This window comes from Tupaia chinensis, unplaced genomic scaffold (assembly GCF_000334495.1).
Source record: "Tupaia chinensis unplaced genomic scaffold, TupChi_1.0 Scaffold138098_1, whole genome shotgun sequence".
NCBI classification, from domain to species: domain Eukaryota; kingdom Metazoa; phylum Chordata; class Mammalia; order Scandentia; family Tupaiidae; genus Tupaia; species Tupaia belangeri.
The window spans coordinates 280,008-301,713 of record NW_006197997.1 but is presented as its reverse complement, the minus strand read 5'-3'; the positions used below and the strand labels follow the sequence as shown (position 1 = coordinate 301,713).

Below are 21,706 nucleotides of genomic sequence, written 5' to 3'. Positions count from 1 at the left end.
ATGAAGAAAATTGACTCTCAGTATTACATGCATATACTGAAAAACCATATTGTGTGCTGTAGAGTTGTGCAGTGATGGAATCTAAGTTTAAAAAATTTAAAAAAGGAATTAAAAAGAAAATTTATGCTCATGCAGGTCTGTGTTTAGGAAAGGGAGGACCTCACAGATCTCTGAAAGGGTCTCAGGATCCCAGGATCTTTGACCCATCCATTGAGAACTGTTGCTTTAGACTTTTGATTTTTTTTGCAAAAGATGCTCGATGATTGGGTGGGAAATCTAAAATACAGATTTCCTTTTGTTTTTCTTTTTGTTTGCATTTTGTTCTTTCTGTAGTATTTCCTGGTTTTATTTGTTTTAGCCTTACACCACATGCATTTTATCACCATTTTCTTGGAATAAATAGCTTTTGGATTCATTCTTGATATTTATAACCAGCTTCTTAGGATCATTAGTTAATTTAGAGATGGGGAGACTTTCCACACTTCTGCATCTTTGTTTATTCCCTGTCATAGAAGTGGGTCTTTGGAAAATGTTCTCTGGGACAGTGCAACACAACAGTGATGCTAAGTGGAACTCAGCACTTGACATTTGTTTTGTTTTTTAAAGTAGTAGTTAGTTATTTTATTATTATTATTCAATTTGCTATAGGACACATCCCCTCACCAGAGACAGAGAGTGAGAAAGCATGCCACCAAGTCCAGGACTTGAACTATGGTCAGCCATGTGGAAGTCCAGTGCCTCAACCACCATGCCAGTTGCTGGCTCTCCAGCATTCATCACTATGATTAATTACGTGCTCAGGATAAAGAGTGCCACATTCTTCCTAGCTTTATCTAAGGGTTAGTTCTTTTATTTCCCTCCTCTCCTTACTAGTCATCTTTCTGTGAATTCCTTTGTCTATGTCATAACCCAATACCTGGTGTATGTTTGGCAGATAACTGTCCAATCAACATTTGATGAGTGAATGATCAGATTATTGAGCTGTCAATTGCCTGTCTTTCTCATTTAACTCTTACAGTGAGGGTTGCTTGTTTATTATGGTTTCCATGGTTGTGGATGGACTTCATCTCCCATGGAAAGTGAGACCCTAGTGTAAGAGGTCTACCTGCATTTTACTGTCACAGGACAGCACTTAGGTTTATTAAATGTTTGCCTAGAAGTATTTTCAGATGTTTTTTTAATAAAAATTGCCTGAGATACATTGAATTTTGCTTTGGAAGAACACAGCGTGTTCTTGCAACAATCTGGCAGCTCGCGCCTAGCCCTTCTACCGCGTGTGCCGTGACTCTTGATTTCCCGCGCACTCTTGCATGTCGGCAGATGACCTGTCAGCTGTGGCTGATGCACGCTTTCTCTCCCCACTCACTGTCTTTTGTTAGTAGTTGAGAGATAAATTATGTAGATATTAAGAGCATACTTCTTTATACATCCATTAAAACCCTAACATAGTTTCATGATGGAAAAGGTAGGGAATTCACTTTTAGAATATTCCAGGCTATGGGGATGGCTTTACTGTGCTTAGTGGTTGAAGAGTCAGAAAGTGAGATATTTCTGGTTAGTAAGTAAATTCTCAGTGTACCTTCCTGAAACATGGACATGGGACTCACTGTTGGAGGCAGACTTCCTGGGAGGAAGTGGCTTCATTATAATGCAGTGCAGAATCTATACTGGGCTTGAAATAGTTTTCTGTATGTGGATATGTGTAATGCGTTTTACTGCCTTTTTAATTTCTTCTGGTACTGAACATTTCCTTAAAGCAGGATGTAAGGCAAAAGCAATGAGTTTTCGTGTCTGTCAAAGTATAATGTATTGCTTTTTGTTGAGAGTTAGAAGCCATTAGTAATCGATTTGTTCAGAAAGTCTTGTTTAGTAAGAAGTATTGCTCAAACTAAGCTCAATGTTAGCATCTTTGTTTTAAATAATATTGCAAGGTAAGGGTTGTTTCATAAATCCAATTTTACATAAATCTGATTTTAAAGTCCTGCCATTAAGCCTGTGTATTCAAGTGGATTTATCATCAGAGAAAATTTGGATCCCTCAGTTAATTGCTTTTCAATGAGGATGTTGAATTAAGAGATTTCAGAGGTTTCTTCCTAGCTTGGGAATCATTTGGTTCTCTGACGTGGCAGTGGAGGAAAGCAGGAGAGAGGATTAAATTTAGCTGAACAGAACTGTGGAGCCAAATCTGTCCTACTTTAATCATAATGTGGTGAATGATGAGGAAAATGATTTTAGTGAGTTTAACACTAAAATTAGAATATAACATAAAAGAATATTCTAAAATTTACCAAGTGTGGTTAGAAAACTTCACTAGTAGAAAATGATTGTATAAATAGGGACTTGTAGCCTGGATTGTTCGTTTGTCAGTTTGAAAGGCGAGCCCACTACATTTATTTTATTCTGTATTGGAGTTTGGAATTTCAAAAATGGAAAAAAAAATAGTCACTTGGTATTGACCATATAAAGTTTTGTTTTATTTTGCAGTTAAGCAATTAAGAAGGATTTTTCATTTAAATTCTGCTGTGTTGTAAGAGTATCAAAACTATCTTCAGGTTTTGGGACCAGCAGTTAGCGTAATGGCTATGTCACTGAACTCCCATGTAGTCGACCATGGTTTGAGTCCCAGACCTGGTGGCTTAAACTCACACCGGGCCCATGTGTTGGTGTGCCTAAGATCCCAGGAGGAAAATGGAGGAGAAGGGATTGTGGCGTGGCCATCCCCCACGGGGGTGATTTCTCGCTTTCTGTCTCTCTGTCTCTCTGTCTCTCTCTGTCTTCCTGGTGAGCACACACGCCCTATAGCAAAAATCTCTCTGTAAAAAACAAAAACAAAAACTATCTTCAGGTTTTCGAGAGCCTGATTTAAGGTATTTCTGTGGAGTGCTTAGAAGTGCTGAGATAGTTTTCCATGCTGAATAATAAAGAGAAGGTGCTGATGACATCCAAGCTTTATAAATATTATCCTTCTTTTCCCCATTCTTTGCCAGATTTAAACCTTCACCACAAACCAAGCAGTACACGTTCGGTTGTAGGATGTCTTTCCCATAATCAATCACTTTACTTAACCTGTTTTGTAAGGCAGGGCCTTACGGTGTTGCAGTCTTCCCTCTTCGGCTGCGTAGATTGCTGGGATTATAGGTGCATGCCACTGATCCTGGACTCTTAGGTTCGATTGGGAATTGAACCTGGGACTCTTTGTGGTCCCAGCCTGTGGAACACAGTGTCTTAGCAGTGCATGTCACCACAGCTTGGATCTACTTAACTGATTTTTAAGTGGGGAACCTATTAGGTCATCGGAAAGGTCAAGATGTGTTTTTCTTTCTTACTTTCCTTCTTGCTTTCCTTCCTTCCTTCCTTCCTTTCTTCCTTCCTTCTTTTTCTTTTTCCTTTTCCTTTTCTTTTGCCTTAGGGAATATGTATGTGGCGTGCAAGATAGAGAGACAGAGACAGTGAGAGGGAAAGTGAGAAATCACCTCCCTCACCCCTGGCAGGATGGCCACACAGCAGTCCTCTTTCCTCCATTTTCCTCTTTGGATCTTGGGCACGTGCGCCTGGCTGGTGTGAGTTTCAGACTGCTGGTCCTGGACTCAAATCACAGTTGGCCATGTGGGAGTTCAGTAACATAACCACTATGCCATCTGCTCACCCCATGATGTATTTTTCTATGCAAAAATGCATCATGATTTCCAACAACTCAGTAATTTATTGGTAGTAACAAGAATTACATTTTTTTCAAAAATTTATTTAATTTTATTTGTTATCATTATTATTTTTTGATCTGGCCAGAGAAAAAGAGAAGGAAAGTGAGAAAGCAAGCTGTCAGGTCCGGGATTTGATCCATGGTCGGGTATTGGAGTTTGGAATTTCAAAAATGGAAAAAAAAATAGTCACTTGGTATTGACCATATAAAGTTTTGTTTTATTTTGCAGTTAAGCAATTAAGAAGGATTTTTCATTTAAATTCTGCTGTGTTGTAAGAGTATCAAAACTATCTTCAGGTTTTGGGACCAGCAGTTAGCGTAATGGCTATGTCACTGAACTCCCATGTAGTCGACCATGGTTTGAGTCCCAGACCTGGTGGCTTAAACTCACACCGGGCCCATGTGTTGGTGTGCCTAAGATCCCAGGAGGAAAATGGAGGAGAAGGGATTGTGGCGTGGCCATCCCCCACGGGGGTGATTTCTCGCTTTCTGTCTCTCTGTCTCTCTGTCTCTCTCTGTCTTCCTGGTGAGCACACACGCCCTATAGCAAAAATCTCTCTGTAAAAAACAAAAACAAAAACTATCTTCAGGTTTTCGAGAGCCTGATTTAAGGTATTTCTGTGGAGTGCTTAGAAGTGCTGAGATAGTTTTCCATGCTGAATAATAAAGAGAAGGTGCTGATGACATCCAAGCTTTATAAATATTATCCTTCTTTTCCCCATTCTTTGCCAGATTTAAACCTTCACCACAAACCAAGCAGTACACGTTCGGTTGTAGGATGTCTTTCCCATAATCAATCACTTTACTTAACCTGTTTTGTAAGGCAGGGCCTTACGGTGTTGCAGTCTTCCCTCTTCGGCTGCGTAGATTGCTGGGATTATAGGTGCATGCCACTGATCCTGGACTCTTAGGTTCGATTGGGAATTGAACCTGGGACTCTTTGTGGTCCCAGCCTGTGGAACACAGTGTCTTAGCAGTGCATGTCACCACAGCTTGGATCTACTTAACTGATTTTTAAGTGGGGAACCTATTAGGTCATCGGAAAGGTCAAGATGTGTTTTTCTTTCTTACTTTCCTTCTTGCTTTCCTTCCTTCCTTCCTTCCTTTCTTCCTTCCTTCTTTTTCTTTTTCCTTTTCCTTTTCTTTTGCCTTAGGGAATATGTATGTGGCGTGCAAGATAGAGAGACAGAGACAGTGAGAGGGAAAGTGAGAAATCACCTCCCTCACCCCTGGCAGGATGGCCACACAGCAGTCCTCTTTCCTCCATTTTCCTCTTTGGATCTTGGGCACGTGCGCCTGGCTGGTGTGAGTTTCAGACTGCTGGTCCTGGACTCAAATCACAGTTGGCCATGTGGGAGTTCAGTAACATAACCACTATGCCATCTGCTCACCCCATGATGTATTTTTCTATGCAAAAATGCATCATGATTTCCAACAACTCAGTAATTTATTGGTAGTAACAAGAATTACATTTTTTTCAAAAATTTATTTAATTTTATTTGTTATCATTATTATTTTTTGATCTGGCCAGAGAAAAAGAGAAGGAAAGTGAGAAAGCAAGCTGTCAGGTCCGGGATTTGATCCATGGTCGGCCATGTGGGAGTCCAGTGCCTTAACCATCATACCACTTGCCGGCCCCAGTAACAAGAATTAATTATTTCTCTTTGGTTGACGATAGAATTTATAGCAAATGAATGTTTAAGTAAAACAAAGCCAACATTTTTCATTAAATAGTTTATTTCCAGCTTTCATGTCTAGAGATCGTACCTTGGTATTTGTAGGCAAATGCCCGTCAAGGTAGAATGTTACCAGTCAGTTAATTTTTCCTTGAAATCTAGGCCTTATTTAAGCATCAGTTTTAGACTTCGGGCATTATAAGATGAATAACTTAGACAGATTTGTTTTTTGCATCAAAGGTAGATAATTGCTAGGTACGCTATTTTTTCTACTGTTGGGCAGAATGTTTCCTACTTCTTACTAGAAGGCAACCCTATTTTGCCTCTTTTGTGCCTAATGCAGTCCTCCATTAGGAAAATGCTTTAGAATAGATATTTGTCTTAAGGTATGTACTTCTTGCGACCAATCACCGTCAAACTCAGTTGTGGTTATAAATAAGCCTTTTTCCTGAGATGCCATAGGTTACACCACTGAAAGTGAGCAGTGAAAATGCTGGAAGTGTCAGTGAAGTGCACCCCTGGGCATGTTTCTTGATAGGGTTAGGAACCCGTTTTGAAGTTTTGTTTCTATTCTGTCTGTATGGTATAGACAAGTATGGGGACTTATATTCAGTGAGGATTAAAGATAATAATCTGTTGGGTCATCAGAAAAGTCATGATGCATTTTCGCATAGAAAAACACATCATGGCTTCTCCAGTGGCCCAATAGCATGGCAGTAGCAGTTGGATTTTCACAGGGTACCGTTATTGCTAATAATGCATTTGTGTATGTGTGTGCGTGCATGTGTGTATATACATAATATTATAAAACACACACATACACACATAAATATATACAAAAACACACACATTGTTTGGTGCCAACTTACCCGCCTATTGTACCTCTCCTTATTTTGTTGGATGCTGGGTAAACTATGTAGCTTCCGTAAAGACCTTATACTATAGCAACACGATTATTTGGGGGGAACCTGGATTCCTACTTGTCTCACCCAGTGACCTGTTGCCGGTAGTGCCTTTCTATATACTGTGAAATCAGGTAAAAGTTTCTTTCTGTCAGCTGAAAAGAACCCTAGTATGAAACTTATACAAGGAGTAAGTTTTATTTCAAAACACAAAGTTTAGATATGTGATTGAGTCAGTAAATGTTTTCAAAAGGAAACAACAGACCCCGCTCTATACATGGTTAAGAAGTTTTTAAAAATAAGATTTGCCAAAAAATAATTTTTCCATTTGAAAAAATGTCCTAGTGAGCATACAATGTAGTATTATAATTATTGGTGCTAGTTAAAAACTGTATAGGGACAAAAAAGCAATTGAAATTGTATAATACAGAAGTAAGAACCAGACTTCTTTTCATTGAATTTGCTATCCATAAGGACACTGATGGGGAGAGTGGGCAACCGTTAGTACTTTAATACATTTTTCAAACATCTAAGCTTAGGCTCATGTAAGCAGTTTTAATATTCTAATTCAGAACCCAGTGGCAAACGGGTTTCGATGACTAAACATTTCTGTGGTTTTGTTGAACAGCTCAGAAATATTTCTTGGCTTAGAACGATAATGTTTTCTAACCTGTCCCGCTAATTGCTGCTCTTAGTTCTCATAAACTGAATGTAAAACACTTTAGCATGACGAAAGTATTTCTTGAGATACTTGTTTTCTACTTTTTTCATTATAGCTTTTGAGGAACTTGAAAAAGCCTTGAGTACAGCCCAAAAAACAGAAGAAGCACGGAGAAAAATGAAAGCAGAAATGGATGAAAAAATAAAGGCTATCGAAAAAACAAATGAGGAAGAGCGAACCAGTTTTCAACAGGAATTAAGTCGGGTGAAACAGGAGGTGGTTGATACAATGAAAGTAAGAATAATTCTGGATTGGAGTGGGCTACTGCGATTTGAAACTTAAGGCTGATGTTTTTCCTACAGTCTTTGAAGGAAGAGTTCATTTGTATTTTAGACCTTGACAGTTTCGTGATATTTAAGATACAATAAACAAGAAGGACTTTGATAGAGAAGGGAATTTAATACTTAGGTGATCCTTCGAAACTTCGAAACGCTGTTCTCACTCTAGTGGGCCGTGTTATAAACTGAGATGTGCATGAACTGTTCTGTGCTCCCTGTTAGGCTCCTTGAAGGCAGGCTGCCGAGCTGTTTTGTAGTGTGCCTTCCACAGAATTTGACCAAGAAGGAGCTTGGTATTTAAGGGAGTGATGGAGAATGTGCCTGAGATGCTAAGTTGTCTTAAAATATTTTAAAGAATCATTATTACTTAATGTTCTGTTTCTTCTCCTTTTTTTTCTTTTCTTTTTTTTTTTTTTGAGAGAGATTTTTGCTATAGGGTTCATGTACTCTCCAGAGAGACAAAGAGAGACAGAAATAGACAGAAAGAAAGTGAGAAATCACCTCCCAGGGGATGGGCCACACTGCAAAACCTCCTCCTCCATTCTCCTCTTGGGATGTTGGGCACACGTAAATGCGGGTAGTGACCTTTTGAAAAGGTCTCTTTCAGAATTTAGTCAATTTTTTTTTTTTTTGAGAGGTTTTTGCTATAGGGCACGTGTGCTTGCCAGAAAGACAGAGAGACAGAGAGACAGAGAGACAGAAAGCGAGAAATCACCCCCCGGGGCGATGGCCACGCCACAGTCCTTTCTCCTCCATTCTCCTCTTGGGATCTTGGGCACGCACGCACACGCACCTGGCGTGAGTTTTAAGTCACCGGGTCCGGGACTCAAACCGCAGTTGACTACATGGGAGTCCAGCAACATAACCATTACGCCAACTGCTAGTCCCAGAATTTAATGAATTTTAAAAGTCTCATAGATTTCCAGTGTTCAGAAACATGAACATGTCATCCTCATGACCCCTCCCAGCATCTAGCTCCTTTCTTTTTTCTTTCATTCTTTATCATTATTATTATTGTTTCAAAATTTTTTATGATGTATAGTGCATGGACTTCCTAGAGAGAGACAGAGAGAGGGGAGAGGGAAAGTGAGATATCACCCGCGCAAAGGGGATGGCCACACTGCAATCCTGTCTTCTCCATTCTCTCTAGATTTTAGGCATGCAAACTGTACCTGGCATGTTTTTCTTTTTATAAAGAATTATTTTATTTAACTTTATTTAATATATTCTAGTTTGATCAGAGAGAGAGAGAGAGAGAGAGAAGGAAAGTAAGAAAGCAGGCTACTAGGTCTGGGACTGGAAATGTGGTCAGCCATGTGGGAGTCCAGCACCTTTAACCACCACGCCACCTGCTGGCCCCAATGCCTGGCATGTTTTCCAAGCCATTGGGTTCATGTTTTTCACGCTCTTGGGTTTGAGATTCGAATCATGCAGTCAGCCATGTGGGATTCAGCACCTTACCCACCATGCCACCTGATGGCCCCAGCTCCTTTCTTAGCCATTTTCTCTGCTTTGGTTTTGCCCGTTTCCCCCCATCATACTTGGCTTTGTTGACGCTGCCCACTTTATTCCTTTACCAATTCCCATTTATGTTCTTGATCCTCTTTTCCAGCCACTAAAATGGCTCAAGATAAACCACACATACAGATAATTAAGGCTCGAATTTCAGAGTTTCCGTGTGTGGTTTCCAAACTCCTGGTAAGGTTTCTGTGCTTTTACTTACTAGTGCACAGCAGGTATTGTATAAAGAATTATCTCGTGGGTATAGATATGGGAGGGCACAAATTATGTTCTTTTCCTATGTTTTCTTCCTTTGCTAAACTATAGAAACTTACAGAGCAGAGGTTATGTGTGACCAGTTATTGGATATATAGACCTTGACTATAACTGCTTGTCTGTATTTTCAGAAATAAGTTATTTGATGTGATAAGTAATGTTACCATTGAATCTAACAACTTAAACATAATAAATGAATTATTTTAAAGTTGGTAATATGGACCTGTAGGATAAAACCAGCGTATAAAAACTATACAGGGAAAAGATGCCCTTCCACTTTAGCCCCTTAGTTTTCCCAAAGAAAATCATTGTTTTCTTTTTGAGTATACTTTCAAGAGAGAGTCTCCGCTTGTAGTTTCTCTCTTACGTTTTTTTAAAAAAGAATTATTTTATTTAACTTTATTTTAATTTTAATTTGACCAGAGAGGGAGAGAGTGTGTGTGTGTGTGTGTGTGTGTGTGTGTGTGCACGCGCGTGTGTGTGACAGAGGGAGAGGGAGAGAAGAAGGGAGGGAGGGAGGGAGGGAGGGAAAGGGAGAAAGCAAGCCACCAGATCCGGGACTCAGACCATGGTCAGTCATGTGGGAGTCCAGTGCCCTTAACCACCACACCACCTACCAGCCCCTCTCTTTAATGTTTTATTATAACCTCTTTTTTTTTTCCCTTAACACAAAAGTTAGCATGTTAGGGGACCAGTAGTTGATGTAATGGCCGTGTCGCTGGACTCCCATGTAGTCAACTGTGATTCGAGCCTCGGACTCAGTGTCTTAAACTCAAGCCAGATGCGTGTGCATGCATGCCCAAGATCCCGAGAGGAGAATGGAGGAGAAGGGATTGCAGCGTGGCCTTCCCCCCTGGGGGGGGGGGTGATTTCTCGCTTTCTATCTCTTTGTCTCTCTCTGTCTTTCTGGCGTGTGCACGCACCCTAAACCAAAAACTTTTCAAAAAAAAAGTTATCATGTTATGTATGCTATATTTTGCTTTTCCAATGAATAATCTATCTTGGAAATTGTTAGTGATACTGATTTGTTTAAAGGCTGTGCAGAATTGCATTGCATGAATGTCCCATAATAAGCAGTCTCCTGATTGGTGTTTTAATTTGACCAGAGAGAGAAGGGAAAGTGGTCTGGGACTCAGACCGCATTCAGCTATGTGGGTGTCCAGCGACTTAACCACCATGCCGCCTGGTGGGCTCGTGATTCCATCTTTCATCCACTCGAAATTTGTCTTGTGTAAGGGGTGAGGTAGGGGTTTAACTTAAATGGTTTCCAGATAACTACTTAGTAGTCTCCAAATCATTAGTTTAATTATCCATCTCTTTTACCCTGATAAACTGTATTATCTCTATTACAGTCTAACTTACTAGTTTATTACATGTATTTTTTTTTCTGGGTTTTGTGCTGTCCCATTGTTTTGTTCATGTGCCAGTATTGCAGTATTATATTTACTCTGGGTTTATCATATCTTTTATCTGGTAACCTCTCCTAATTACTCTTAGTTTTTAGAAGACTGAGTGTTTATTTTGTCTAATAACTCCCTGCCTCATTTCATTAATAGTTCTATTTGGCTATACAGTATTGATTTTTTAGGCTTATATAGGATATTTGACATTTTTATGAGACTGAATTTTCCTAACCAAGAGAAAGCAAGGTGAATACACTTAAATGTATTATACCTGCCTGGAAAATTGTGCGTAGTTAGATTGCTGCAGCCAGGAGGGCAGTTTGACCACGATGAAGTCCCTCTCTGGGAGCATCCGTATCCTCTCCCCTGTCCTGACCTGTGGGGAACATCCCTGCGAGGCGTGGAAATGGCCATAGAACTCTTATTACCTAAGCCGCACCTCTTGCTTTCAATGAAGAGGGAACATCATTGGCTTCTTTTAACTGTCGTGATCGAAATGTGTTCTGATTTTTTCCTCCTAAGTATTAGTTTCATTAACCTATAATAAGTATTACTTGTGGAGTTACATATTGTATTCTGGGTATTTTCACTCATTCGGCTGGTTTTCAGAAATCCTCAGAAGAGCAAATTGCCAAACTACAGAAACTTCATGCAAAGGAGCTGGCCAGCAAGGAGCAGGAACTGACCAAGAAGTTTCAGACCCGAGAAAGGGAATTTCAGGAGCAGATGAAAGTAGCTCTTGTAAGTACCCATTTTGTTTTCATTATGGGTAAACTTCAGAGGGGTCCTCCTCCCACCCCTGCCTCCCAGTGAGGTCAGACTACCAGCAGCTTTCACCTTTGGGTCTGTAGAGAGGATCAGAAATGGGCAAGCAAGACTGTCAGAGCTTGTTTGCTTAGTTAGCATTGTGAGAAAATGAAATTCACTGACCTAACGATCTTTCATCACTTGGTCCATTATGCTATTCTGGCAATAAGCCATAGTTAGGGAGAAGAAAATGGAAAGATGGGTTAATTGAAACATCAACTGCACACTTCAGGAAGAATGTCTAAAAACCCACCAGACTGGGACCAGCAGTTAGCGTAATGGCTATGTCACTGGACTCCCACGTAGTCGACTGTGGTTCAAGTCTCGGACCTGGTGGCTTAAACTCACGCCGGGCGCGTGTGCATGTGTGCCCAAGATCCTCAGAGGAGAATGGAGGAGAAGGGATTGTGAAATAGCCATCCCCCTGGGGGGGGGGTGATTTCTTGCTTTCTGTCTCTCTGTCTCTCTGTCTGTCTGGCGAACGCACACGCCCTATAACAAAAACCTCTCAAAAAAATAAAAAAAGAAAAACCCACCAGACTAAATATACCTAGCATTCAAGGCTGGAAAGTTTTGTCTGAATGTATATTAAAGAAGAAAAAAATGAAGCCCAGCCCTGTAGCCTGATGGTTAGAGAACCCACACCTCAGGCAACTTGAAAAACACGTCAGTGAGCCAGCCAGTGGCGTGCTGGTTAAGGTGGCTAAATCCCACACGGTTTGAGTTCTGGACCTGGGGGCTTGGAGAACATATCAGGTATGTGCATGTGTATGCCAAACCCTGAAAGGAGATTGGAGTTGTGAAAGGGGCCATCTCACCCAGGGAGTGCTTTCTCACTCTCTCTGTCTCTCACTCTCTCTCTGGTGAGTGCACATGCTCTCTAACACCATTTTTGAAAATTTTAGAAGAAGCAAAACACATCAGGTGCATGTCCATGCCTTCCCAGAATCTCAGCACAGTGGAGAGATGGAGCAGAAGGGATTGTGGCGTGACCATGTTCCATGGATAGTGTTTTCTGACTTTCCTTCTTTGTTTCTGTCTGGTGAGCACATACACTCTCTGGAAAAATTAAAAAGAAAAAATAATAGTTGAATTAATGAAAACAATAATCAGAAAAGTAAAGATTCAGGTTTTACAGAAAGATTTGTTGAAATAGTATAACTTAAAAGTTTATAACAAAAATTTTTTTTCAATTGGGAAAATATGTTGCCATAAAAATGTTCATAGCAAAATGTAGTTTTTAAAAAATATAAAGTTATTTTTTATAAAGTAATATGTATTATTTATTTATTTTAAAAATTTAAACAAAATAATTCTTTTTTAAAAATTTTCTTTGGAAACATTTTTTAAAAAATAATTAATTTACATTCATTCCCTGAGCATTGTTACAGTTTCCCATCCAGAATATAATGCATAGTGGCTTAATCATGCATGTTATCATCAATAATTTTCCATTTCTGGTTTTATATGTGTGTGTGTGTGTGTGTATCACACACACACATATATCTTACCCCTCTTTCTCACTCTCTGACATTTCCCACCTTCCTCCCACACTATCTCAAGTATCTACAGCTGTTTTCCATTCCTTTTATTCCCTACATTTTATTGAGTCACAGAATTGCTTAAATAATCTAACTTCTTTCGATAGCAAGTTCAGCTGGTATATACATATCCGTGAATACATGTCTGACTCTAGGTGTGAATCTCTAGTAGAATGAATATACTATAAGGTAGCACCTGGCTGGTGCTATATAGCTTACTTTGGTCATTAAATAGGTATTTTTAAATATATTTTTTAATTTCAAGAAAAGCAGTTTTAGCTTTAATAAATCAAAGAAATGTTAAGTAACTTTGCAGAATCCTAACCTGTTCAAATAGTAGGTACATGAACCTATTGGGAGCTTAAGACAGGACAAAAATCCTTAAACCAGAAAACAAAGCCTAGAAGAAAATCAGCAATGTTTTAGTCAAAAGTCATAAAATTCTGTTTCACCAGTTCAGTCTCATAGACTGAATCTATTTTCTGTTGTGGTTCAATCTTCCCAATTAAATTCTGGGATATAATATTCAACTTCAGACTTCTCCCTATGATTAAGTTGGCCATTTTCTTAGTTATTGAACTCTTATTTCTGTGTGTCTGTATTTAATTTTCCTGGTATAGCATTCTCTTCAGAACTTCTTGAAGATCTGGTCTGGTCTTGGTAAATTCTTTCAGGTTCTGTTTATCTGAGAATGTTCTTGTCTTTTCTTCCCATAAGAAGAATAATATTGCTGGGTACAGTATTCTTGGTTGAAATTGCTTTTCCCTTAACACTTTGAATATATTTTCCCATTCTTTCTTTGCTTGCATTGTTTCTGATGAGAGGTCTGCTGTCAGCCTGATGGGATATCCTTTGTAGGTAACTTGCTGTTTTTCTCTTGCCAATCTTAGTATCTTGTCTTTGTCTGTGGTTTTGGTCAATCTTGCTGTAATGTTCTTGGAGAAGATCATCTTGGGTTGATTCTATTTGGGGTCCTTTGTATTTTTGGGGTCTGAACCTTTGAATGCCTCTCTAGGTTCGGAAAGTTTTCTTCCAGGATTTCATGGACTAGATTTCAATGCCCTTATGAGTCTCTTTGCCTTCTGAGATACCAGTTATCCAGATGTTTGGATGTTTGATGTCTAGACTACAGGCATGTGCCACTGTTCCTAACTTTAGGAGAGGCGAGGATGCCTCCCATGTGGCCTTCAGCCTATTGAATAGCATCAGAAATGCATGCGACTGGGTCTACTTTTTTATGCGCATACAGAGATATATTAAAGTATAGTTTACATTAATATGGTCTATTTAAAATGATAAATACATATTTTTAGTTAATTTTCAATTAATATAGCCGTTATAGTGTGATTGTTCAGTACATGAATAAAATGTGTAATGGTTAAACCAGAGAAGTTAGTCTACACATCATCTCAACCATTTGTAACATTGTATCCAGTGTTTATCCACATTATCCCCAATGTGTTTTGTAACAGTATATATTGTTCCTTCTATTTACTTGCAATTTTGTTTCTGTTAGTTAACATCTCTCTATTCTCCTTTCTCCTCTGTCCTTTCCAGCATCCTGTTAGTCATTCTGTATCTCCCTACTTCCATAGGGTCATTTTCTTCAGTTTCTATATATGGAGAATATGTGGTATTTCTGTTTCTGTTCCTAGCTTATTTCAGTGAACCTAATATCCTCCAGGCTCACCTATTCAAAACTTCCACTGACTAGATTTTTGTCCTTTTTAATGATTATATAATATTCCATTGTGTATATACAACATTTTCTTTATCCATTCATCCGTAGATGGATACTTATGTTGCTTCCATATCTTGACTTTGGTGAATAGTTCTGCAGTAAACATCAAGTGCAGACTAAAACGTTTTTAATATCGGTGTTACAGAAACTAGTATGTTGTTATTAGTCTACTCATAATGTGGTACAGGATGTTATACTAAAGCAGAGTGCTTCACTAAAGTATATAGATAAGTACAATTTTCTTTTTTCTTTTTTTTTAGTTCTCTTTCTTTCTCTCTTTCTCTCTTTCTCTCTTTCTTTCTTTCTTTCGCTTTTTGTCTTAGGGCACATGTACTCACCAGAGGGAGACAGAAAGAGAGAAAGAGAAATTTCTCCCAAGGGGTATGGCCTCACAATCCCTTCTCTTTCATTCTCCTCTTAACAATTTCGGCACATGTACACAGCTTGATTTTTAAACCACTTAGTCTGGAACTTGAACTACTCACTTGGCCATGTGAGAGTCCAGTGTCTTAACCACCATGTCATCTGCTAGTCCCAAGTACAGTTTTTTAAATTGAAGTTCAGTTAAGAAATGAACATTTAATGTGTTGATTCAGTGTTAAAAAATGCTTTCTAGAAATCCTCTTCTCAAATCATAAACACTTAGGAATACTAATATATAATAAGGATAAAGAAACTTTTCAGGACTTGTATTCACAAATAATCTGGTTTTGATTTGGTTTCCAATGTGGGGTTCTCATCTATGATGAGGTATTTCTTACAGATTATATAAACTTAAAATCTAGTTTTTAGACCTGGAGTTAAAACACTTAACTCTGTAATATAGATAGCTGTTGTGTAACTCCTCACATGCAGCAGGGTTTTGCAAAAGCATTTTGAATAGAGAGAATAGCAGACATAGCATTACTGGAAGAAAATTTTTCGTCTCAGTAGTAATTGTGGCAAAGATTGAGTGGACCGTACTCGAACAACCATAGTACGTTGTTGCTATAGACTAAAGCATGCGAGGAGACAGATGGTAACATTGCTTACCTCATAGGGCTGGGGGCAGATCTTTAACTTTGGGAATGCTAAAGATTTATGTGGGTCTAAAGTGGTATTAATTGTTTTTGGCACAGGAAAAGAGTCGATCAGAATATCTGAAGATCACCCAAGAAAAAGAACAGCAAGAATCTTTGGCCCTGGAAGAGTTAGAGCTGCAGAAAAAGGCAATCCTCATAGAGAGTGAAAATAAACTTCGGGACCTCCAGCAAGAAGTGGAGACATACAGAACTGTACGTTTAAAAACCAGTCATTTTCCATCCAGCATCGTGAAATTATTTACGAAACTAAAACCATTCGTTTCTCTCCAGTTAGTGTGAAGTTTTGGAGAAGCCTTTGTTTTACTGGATAGAGTTGGGTATGCATGCTCTTCACTCTTAGATAGGGAGAGCTGGTCTTGGGAGTCACTTTGGCTTTGGGCTCTGCGTTTACTCCACGGTGCTTCTAGTTCTGCCGTTAGCTGGTGTCTCTGTCAGCCCTCACGCTGCTGGTTTGCACTCGAGCTCTGCAGCATCTCCACTCGCTGCTCTCATCCCCGATCTCAGGAAGGTGCCTCCCTTCATAGGCCGCATTTGCTCTGGCACCGTCTTGCTTGTCTCCTTTATCTCATGCTAGGTCCTGCCTGAACGTCAGCCTTTCTCCGCTTAGATCACAGTTTTATTACACCAGTGCCTTGCTTTTGCATCTAAGTTCCTCTAAATTTTCCATTTTAAATGTAGTCCTATAAGAAATATATTTGTGTAAATGTCTCAGTGTGCACATTTGAAGGCCTTCTGGCATTTTCTTCATCACTATTTAAAATACATGACCTATTTTTGAATGTGACTGTTATTCAGCCTCTTTGCCTTTTTTGCTTTGATTAGAAAGTGAAAAGATCACACTTCTTACCTGTAGTTCTAAAGTGTGCTTTATTTTTCCACTAGCATCATTTACCAAAGGCGACACAGTAGGTGAAATGGGGACTTAGGAGGTCTAGGTCTCCCTCTTGCTGGCGTTGTAAGTTAATTGTACTGTGATTTCCTCACTCGTCACCTGAGGAGGTTGGGTTTGATCATTCCTTAGGTCCTCGCCAGCTCTGACATTCCTGGCTCTGTCTAACTTAGTTGTTTTTTGTTTTTTTTTTTTCCTTCAGAATAAAAATTGATATTTTATGAAGTAATAGTAATCTTTAGTAAAATTAGTGTAAGTTCTTTCTTTTTAGGAATAAAAATCTTCTAAATAATAATTTTGGGGTAGAAATATCAGATAAATTATTTTTCTTCCAAAATTAAATCATGAAAAGTAATAAAATACTATTGGAGACCTTAAAAGAAAACAGAGAAAAAAAAAATCCATCTTTCTACCAAAAGTTACTGTTGATCTGTTTTATGATTTTTTAAATATTCATTTAGAATATTCTTTAAAATATAGTTGAAGTGTTTACATAAATAAGTAGAAAGAATCTAGGACTATGGGTTATGTTAAAAATGTTTTTTCTAAAAATAAAAAGTTCTCTGGTGGTGATAGTGTATATGGTAATATCTGGCTGGACTAATACACTATTCATGCTTGGAAAAGTCATTTTTTATGATGTACAGATGTAACTGTAAAAATTTAAGTATAAATTTTTTAAAATTTAGTCAAAATACACATATTTCACAAAATTTGTTTCTGATCATAAGACAATTTTTATTTTGGAGCTATTAAAATGACAATCGTAGATATAAAAAATATGTATTTGTTATATGATTCCTTTAGTAGTTGAAAACAGGTATCCTTCTGGTGTTTAGTATTATATGTAAGGTTACTTATCTAAGCTTTAATCTTTAAGAGGCTGGAAGATATTATGTATGTGTATCATTGTTAATAAGTAGATATGCATTTTAATTAAAATAAATCCATTTTCATTGACAGAGAATTCTTGAATTGGAAAGTTCTTTGGAGAAAAGTGTACAAGAAAACAAAAATCAGTCAGAAGATTTAACTGTTCATTTGGAAGCTGAAAAAAATAAGCACAATAAAGAAATGACAATCATGGTTGAAAAACACAAGAGGGAATTGGAGAGCCTACAGCACCAGCAGGATAACATTTGGACTGAAAAACTCCAAGTCTTAGAACAACAGCATCAGATTGAAATGGAACATCTTAGAGAAAAATGTGAGCAAGAAAAAGAAGCATTGTTGAAAGATAAAGAGATTCTCTTCCAGGCCCACATAGAGGAGATGAATGAAAAGACTTTGGAAAAGCTTGACGTTAAGCAAACAGAACTGGAATCATTGTCCTCTGAATTGTCCGAAGTATTAAAAGCCCGTCACAAGCTAGAAGAGGAACTTTCTGTTCTCAGAGATCAAGCAGATAAAATGAAGCAGGAATTAGAGGCCAAGTTGGATGAACAGAAAAATCATCACCAGCAACAAGTTGACAGTATCATCGAAGAGAAGGAAATGTCTATCCAGAGAACAGAAAAGGCACTGAAAGATGAAATTAATCAGCTTGGGCTTCTGCTGAAGGAAAAAGACAAGCACCTGAAAGAGCATCAAGCGCATGTTGAAAATTTAGAGGCAGATATTAAAAGGTCTAAAGGGGAACTCCAGCAGGCATCTGCTAAGCTGGATCTTTTTCAGTCATACGAAACTACCACACATGAGCAGGCAAAAGCATACGAGGAACAGTTGGCCCAAATGCAGCAGAAGTTGTTGGATTTGGAAACAGAGAGAATTCTTCTTAGCAAACAGGTAGCTGAGGCTGAAACACAAAAGAAAGATGTTTGTGCTGAATTAGATACTCACAGAATCCAAGTGCGGGACTTAATGCAGCAACTGGAGAAACAGAGTAATGAAACGGAGCAAAAAGTGAAATCGTTAACGGAACTCTATGAGTCTCGACTTAAAGATAATAACATAGAGCATGAACAGACAAAACAAATCTTGATGGAAAAGGAAAATACGATTTTACAAATGAGAGAAGGACAGAACAAAGAAATAGAGATACTCAAACAGAAGTTGTCAGCCAAGGAGGACAGTATCAGTACTTTGCATGAGGAATATGAAACCAAATTTACAAACCAAGAAAAAAAGATGGAGAAAATTAAGCAAAAAGCAAAGGAGATGCAAGAAACATTAAAAAAGAAACTGTTGGATCAGGAAGCTAAACTTAAAAAAGAGCTTGAAAACACTGTTCTAGAGCTTAGTCAGAAAGAAAAACAGTTCAATGCCAAAATGCTGGAAATGGCACAGGCTAACTCAGCTGGAATCAATGATGCAGTGTCAAGACTGGAGACAAACCAAAAAGAGCAGATAGAAAGCCTGACTGAGGTGCACCAGCGAGAACTCAAGGAAGTCATAGCAACCTGGGAAAAGAAACTCCATCAGCAAGCTGAAGAACTTCAGGAGAAACAGGAAATCCAATTACAGGAGAAAGAACAAGAGGTAGCAGAGCTGAAGCAAAAGATCCTCATATTTGGGTGTGAGAAAGAAGAGATGAGCAAGGAAATAACATGGCTGAAGGAAGAAGGTGTTAAGCAGGATGCAGCATTGAAAGAATTACAGGAGCAGTTCAAGCAGAAGTCTATTCAAATGAATTCTCTCTCACAAAATGAAACTACGCTGAAAACGCAAGTTGAAAAGCTGGAGGTGGACTTGACTCACTCTCTGAAGGAAAATGCTTTTCTTCAAGAGCAACTAATGGAACTGAAGACGCTGGGAGAAAAAGATAAGCTGACGCTTTGTGAGTTGACTGACAAATTGAAAACCACCGATGAAGAATTCCGGAGTTTGAAATCGTCCCATGAAAGAAGTCAGAAAAGCCTAGAGGACAAAAGCTTGGAATTCAGAAAACTAGCTGAGGAACTAGTTCAGCTAGGTGTTTACTGTAAGAAAACTGAAGCTTTATTAGAAGCGAAAACAAATGAGCTACTCAACATTAGTATTAGTAAAACCAGTGCCATGCTTTCTAGAATTTCCCATTGTCAGCACCGCACAACTACACTTAAGGAGGCACTGCTACTTAAAATCCTCAGGGTTTCCGAATTAGAAGCACAACTTAGACAGCTAACAGAGGAGCAAAATACGCTAAGTAGTTCTTTTCAACAGGTTACTCTTCAGTTAGAAGAAAGGGACAATCACATTAAGAGCCTGAAGGCTGATATCGAAAGTCTTGTAACAGAAAAAGAAGCCTTACAAAAGGAAGGTGGCAATCAGCAGCAGGCTGCCTCCGAAAAGGAGTCTTGCATCACACAGTTGAAGAAAGAATTGTCTGAAAACATCAACGCTGTCACGTTGATGAAAGAAGAACTTACAGAAAAAAAATCTGAAATTAGCAGTCTTAATAAACAACTAACGGACTTGAATGTTCAGCTTCAGAATAGCACCAGCCTCGCTGAAAAAGAAGCAGCCGTTTCTTCACTAAGTATGCAGTACGATGAAGAACGACGGGAATTGCAGGATAAGGTGCAAGATTTGTCTTTGAAAGTTGATACTCTGAGTAAAGAGAAAATGTCTGCTCTTGAGCAGGTGGATCACTGGTCCAACAAATTCTCGGAATGGAAGAAGAAAGCACAGTCGAGATGCACACAGTACCAAAACACTATTAAAGAATTGCAGATACAACTTGACTTAAAAACCAAGGAATCTGGTGAAAAGAACGAGCAGATAAATTTACTGAAGGAAGACCTTGATCAGCAAAATAAAAAATTTGAAGGTTTAAAGGGCGAAATGGAAGAAAAGATCAAGTTGGAGAAAAAGGAATGTGATTTAGAGACTGAGTTAAAGACTCAAACAGCGAAAATTGTGGAATTAGAGGACTGTGTTACGCAGAAAACCATTGAAATTGAGTCCTTAAATGAAGTTCTTAAAAATTCTAATCAACAAAAGGATATTGAACAGAAAGAATTGTTTCAGAAACTTCAGCGCTTTCAGGAGTTAGAAGAAGAAAAGGACAACAAGATTAAAGAAACGGAAGAAAAAGTTTTAAGGCTTGAAAAGCAGTTGTCTTCCATGACAACTGAACTTGAAACTACGAAGAAGGAATTGGAACTTGTGAATTCAGGTATGAAAAACAAAGAAGAGGAATTAAAAGCATTGGAAGATAGACTGGAGTTAGAAAGTGCTGCAAAATTAGCGGAGCTGAAGAAAAAGGCGGAACAAAAAATTGCCGCCATCAAGAAACAGTTGTTATCTCAGATGGAAGAGAAAGAACAGCAATATAAGAAAGATACCGAAAGCTGTTTGAATGAGCTTAATACAAAACTGCAGGAAAGAGACAAGCAAGTTCTCCTGTTGGAAGAAAAACTTATGTCGGTGGAAAGTTCGCTTGAGTCAGAAACACCCATTTTACCCAGATCAGCAAAAAATGCCACAGTGTGTATGGAGCAAGACGAAGTAGATTCCCAAGGCTGTGTGCAGAAAACATACGACGAAAAACTCAGTGATTTACAAAGAAGCTTAACTGAAAAAGAAAAGCTAATACAGAAGCTAGAGCAGGAGAAAGCAGACACCATTTCTTCACATTCTGAAATACAGCGCAAATACCAGGAGCTCTTAATAAAATTAGAACACGCCGAAGCAAAGCAGCGTGAGGATCAAGTTATGATAGATCGCCTTCAAGAAGAACTTGGAGAACAAACCAAGAAATGTTCCTCGATAATATCCCAGCACGTGGAAGAAGAGGGAGGTCAAAACAACCGAGCGCCAAAGCAAAACCTGGAAAATGCGATTGACGATGTCCAGAAAACCCTCCAGGAGAAAGAACTAACCTGTCAGATCTTGGAGCAAAAGATCAAAGAGCTGGATTCCAGCTTAGAACGCGAGAAGGAAGTACATAGAATTGAAATGGAAGAGCTGAGCTCCAAGTACGAAGAATTACAGGCTTTGCAGAAACAGGTGGACAGAAAAGAGAAACCCTCAGAAGTTCTGGAAGATAGTGCTGAAGGAAAGTCCGAATCACAGGTAGTTCAACCCCAGTTGCTTAATAATCCAGATGCCCAGCACAATGACCTGGAGTTGAAATTAGCAGGAGCAGAGCGAGAAAAGCAGAAGCTGAGCAGGGAGGTCGCGAGACTGCAGAAAGACCTCCGAGTGTTGAGGAAGGAGCATCAGCAAGAGTTGGATCTCCTGAAGAAAGAGCGTGCACACGAAATGGAC

The 21,706-nt window shown here is 38.8% G+C and overlaps 1 protein-coding gene across 6 annotated transcripts in view; it reads left to right on the top strand.

Moving 5' to 3' along the window:
* Window positions 1-21,706, top strand: part of GOLGA4 (golgin A4) — a 142,524-nt gene that overhangs the window by 88,200 nt on the left and 32,618 nt on the right. For all 6 annotated transcript variants that reach the window (XM_014592659.2, XM_006161068.2, XM_006161067.2 and 3 more), the window contains 4 exons: window positions 7,055-7,233; window positions 11,066-11,197; window positions 15,664-15,819; window positions 17,480-21,690. In XM_014592659.2, the coding sequence (XP_014448145.1) occupies window positions 7,055-7,233; window positions 11,066-11,197; window positions 15,664-15,819; window positions 17,480-21,690 (4,678 nt within the window). The remainder of the gene's footprint in view (window positions 1-7,054; window positions 7,234-11,065; window positions 11,198-15,663; window positions 15,820-17,479; window positions 21,691-21,706) is intronic.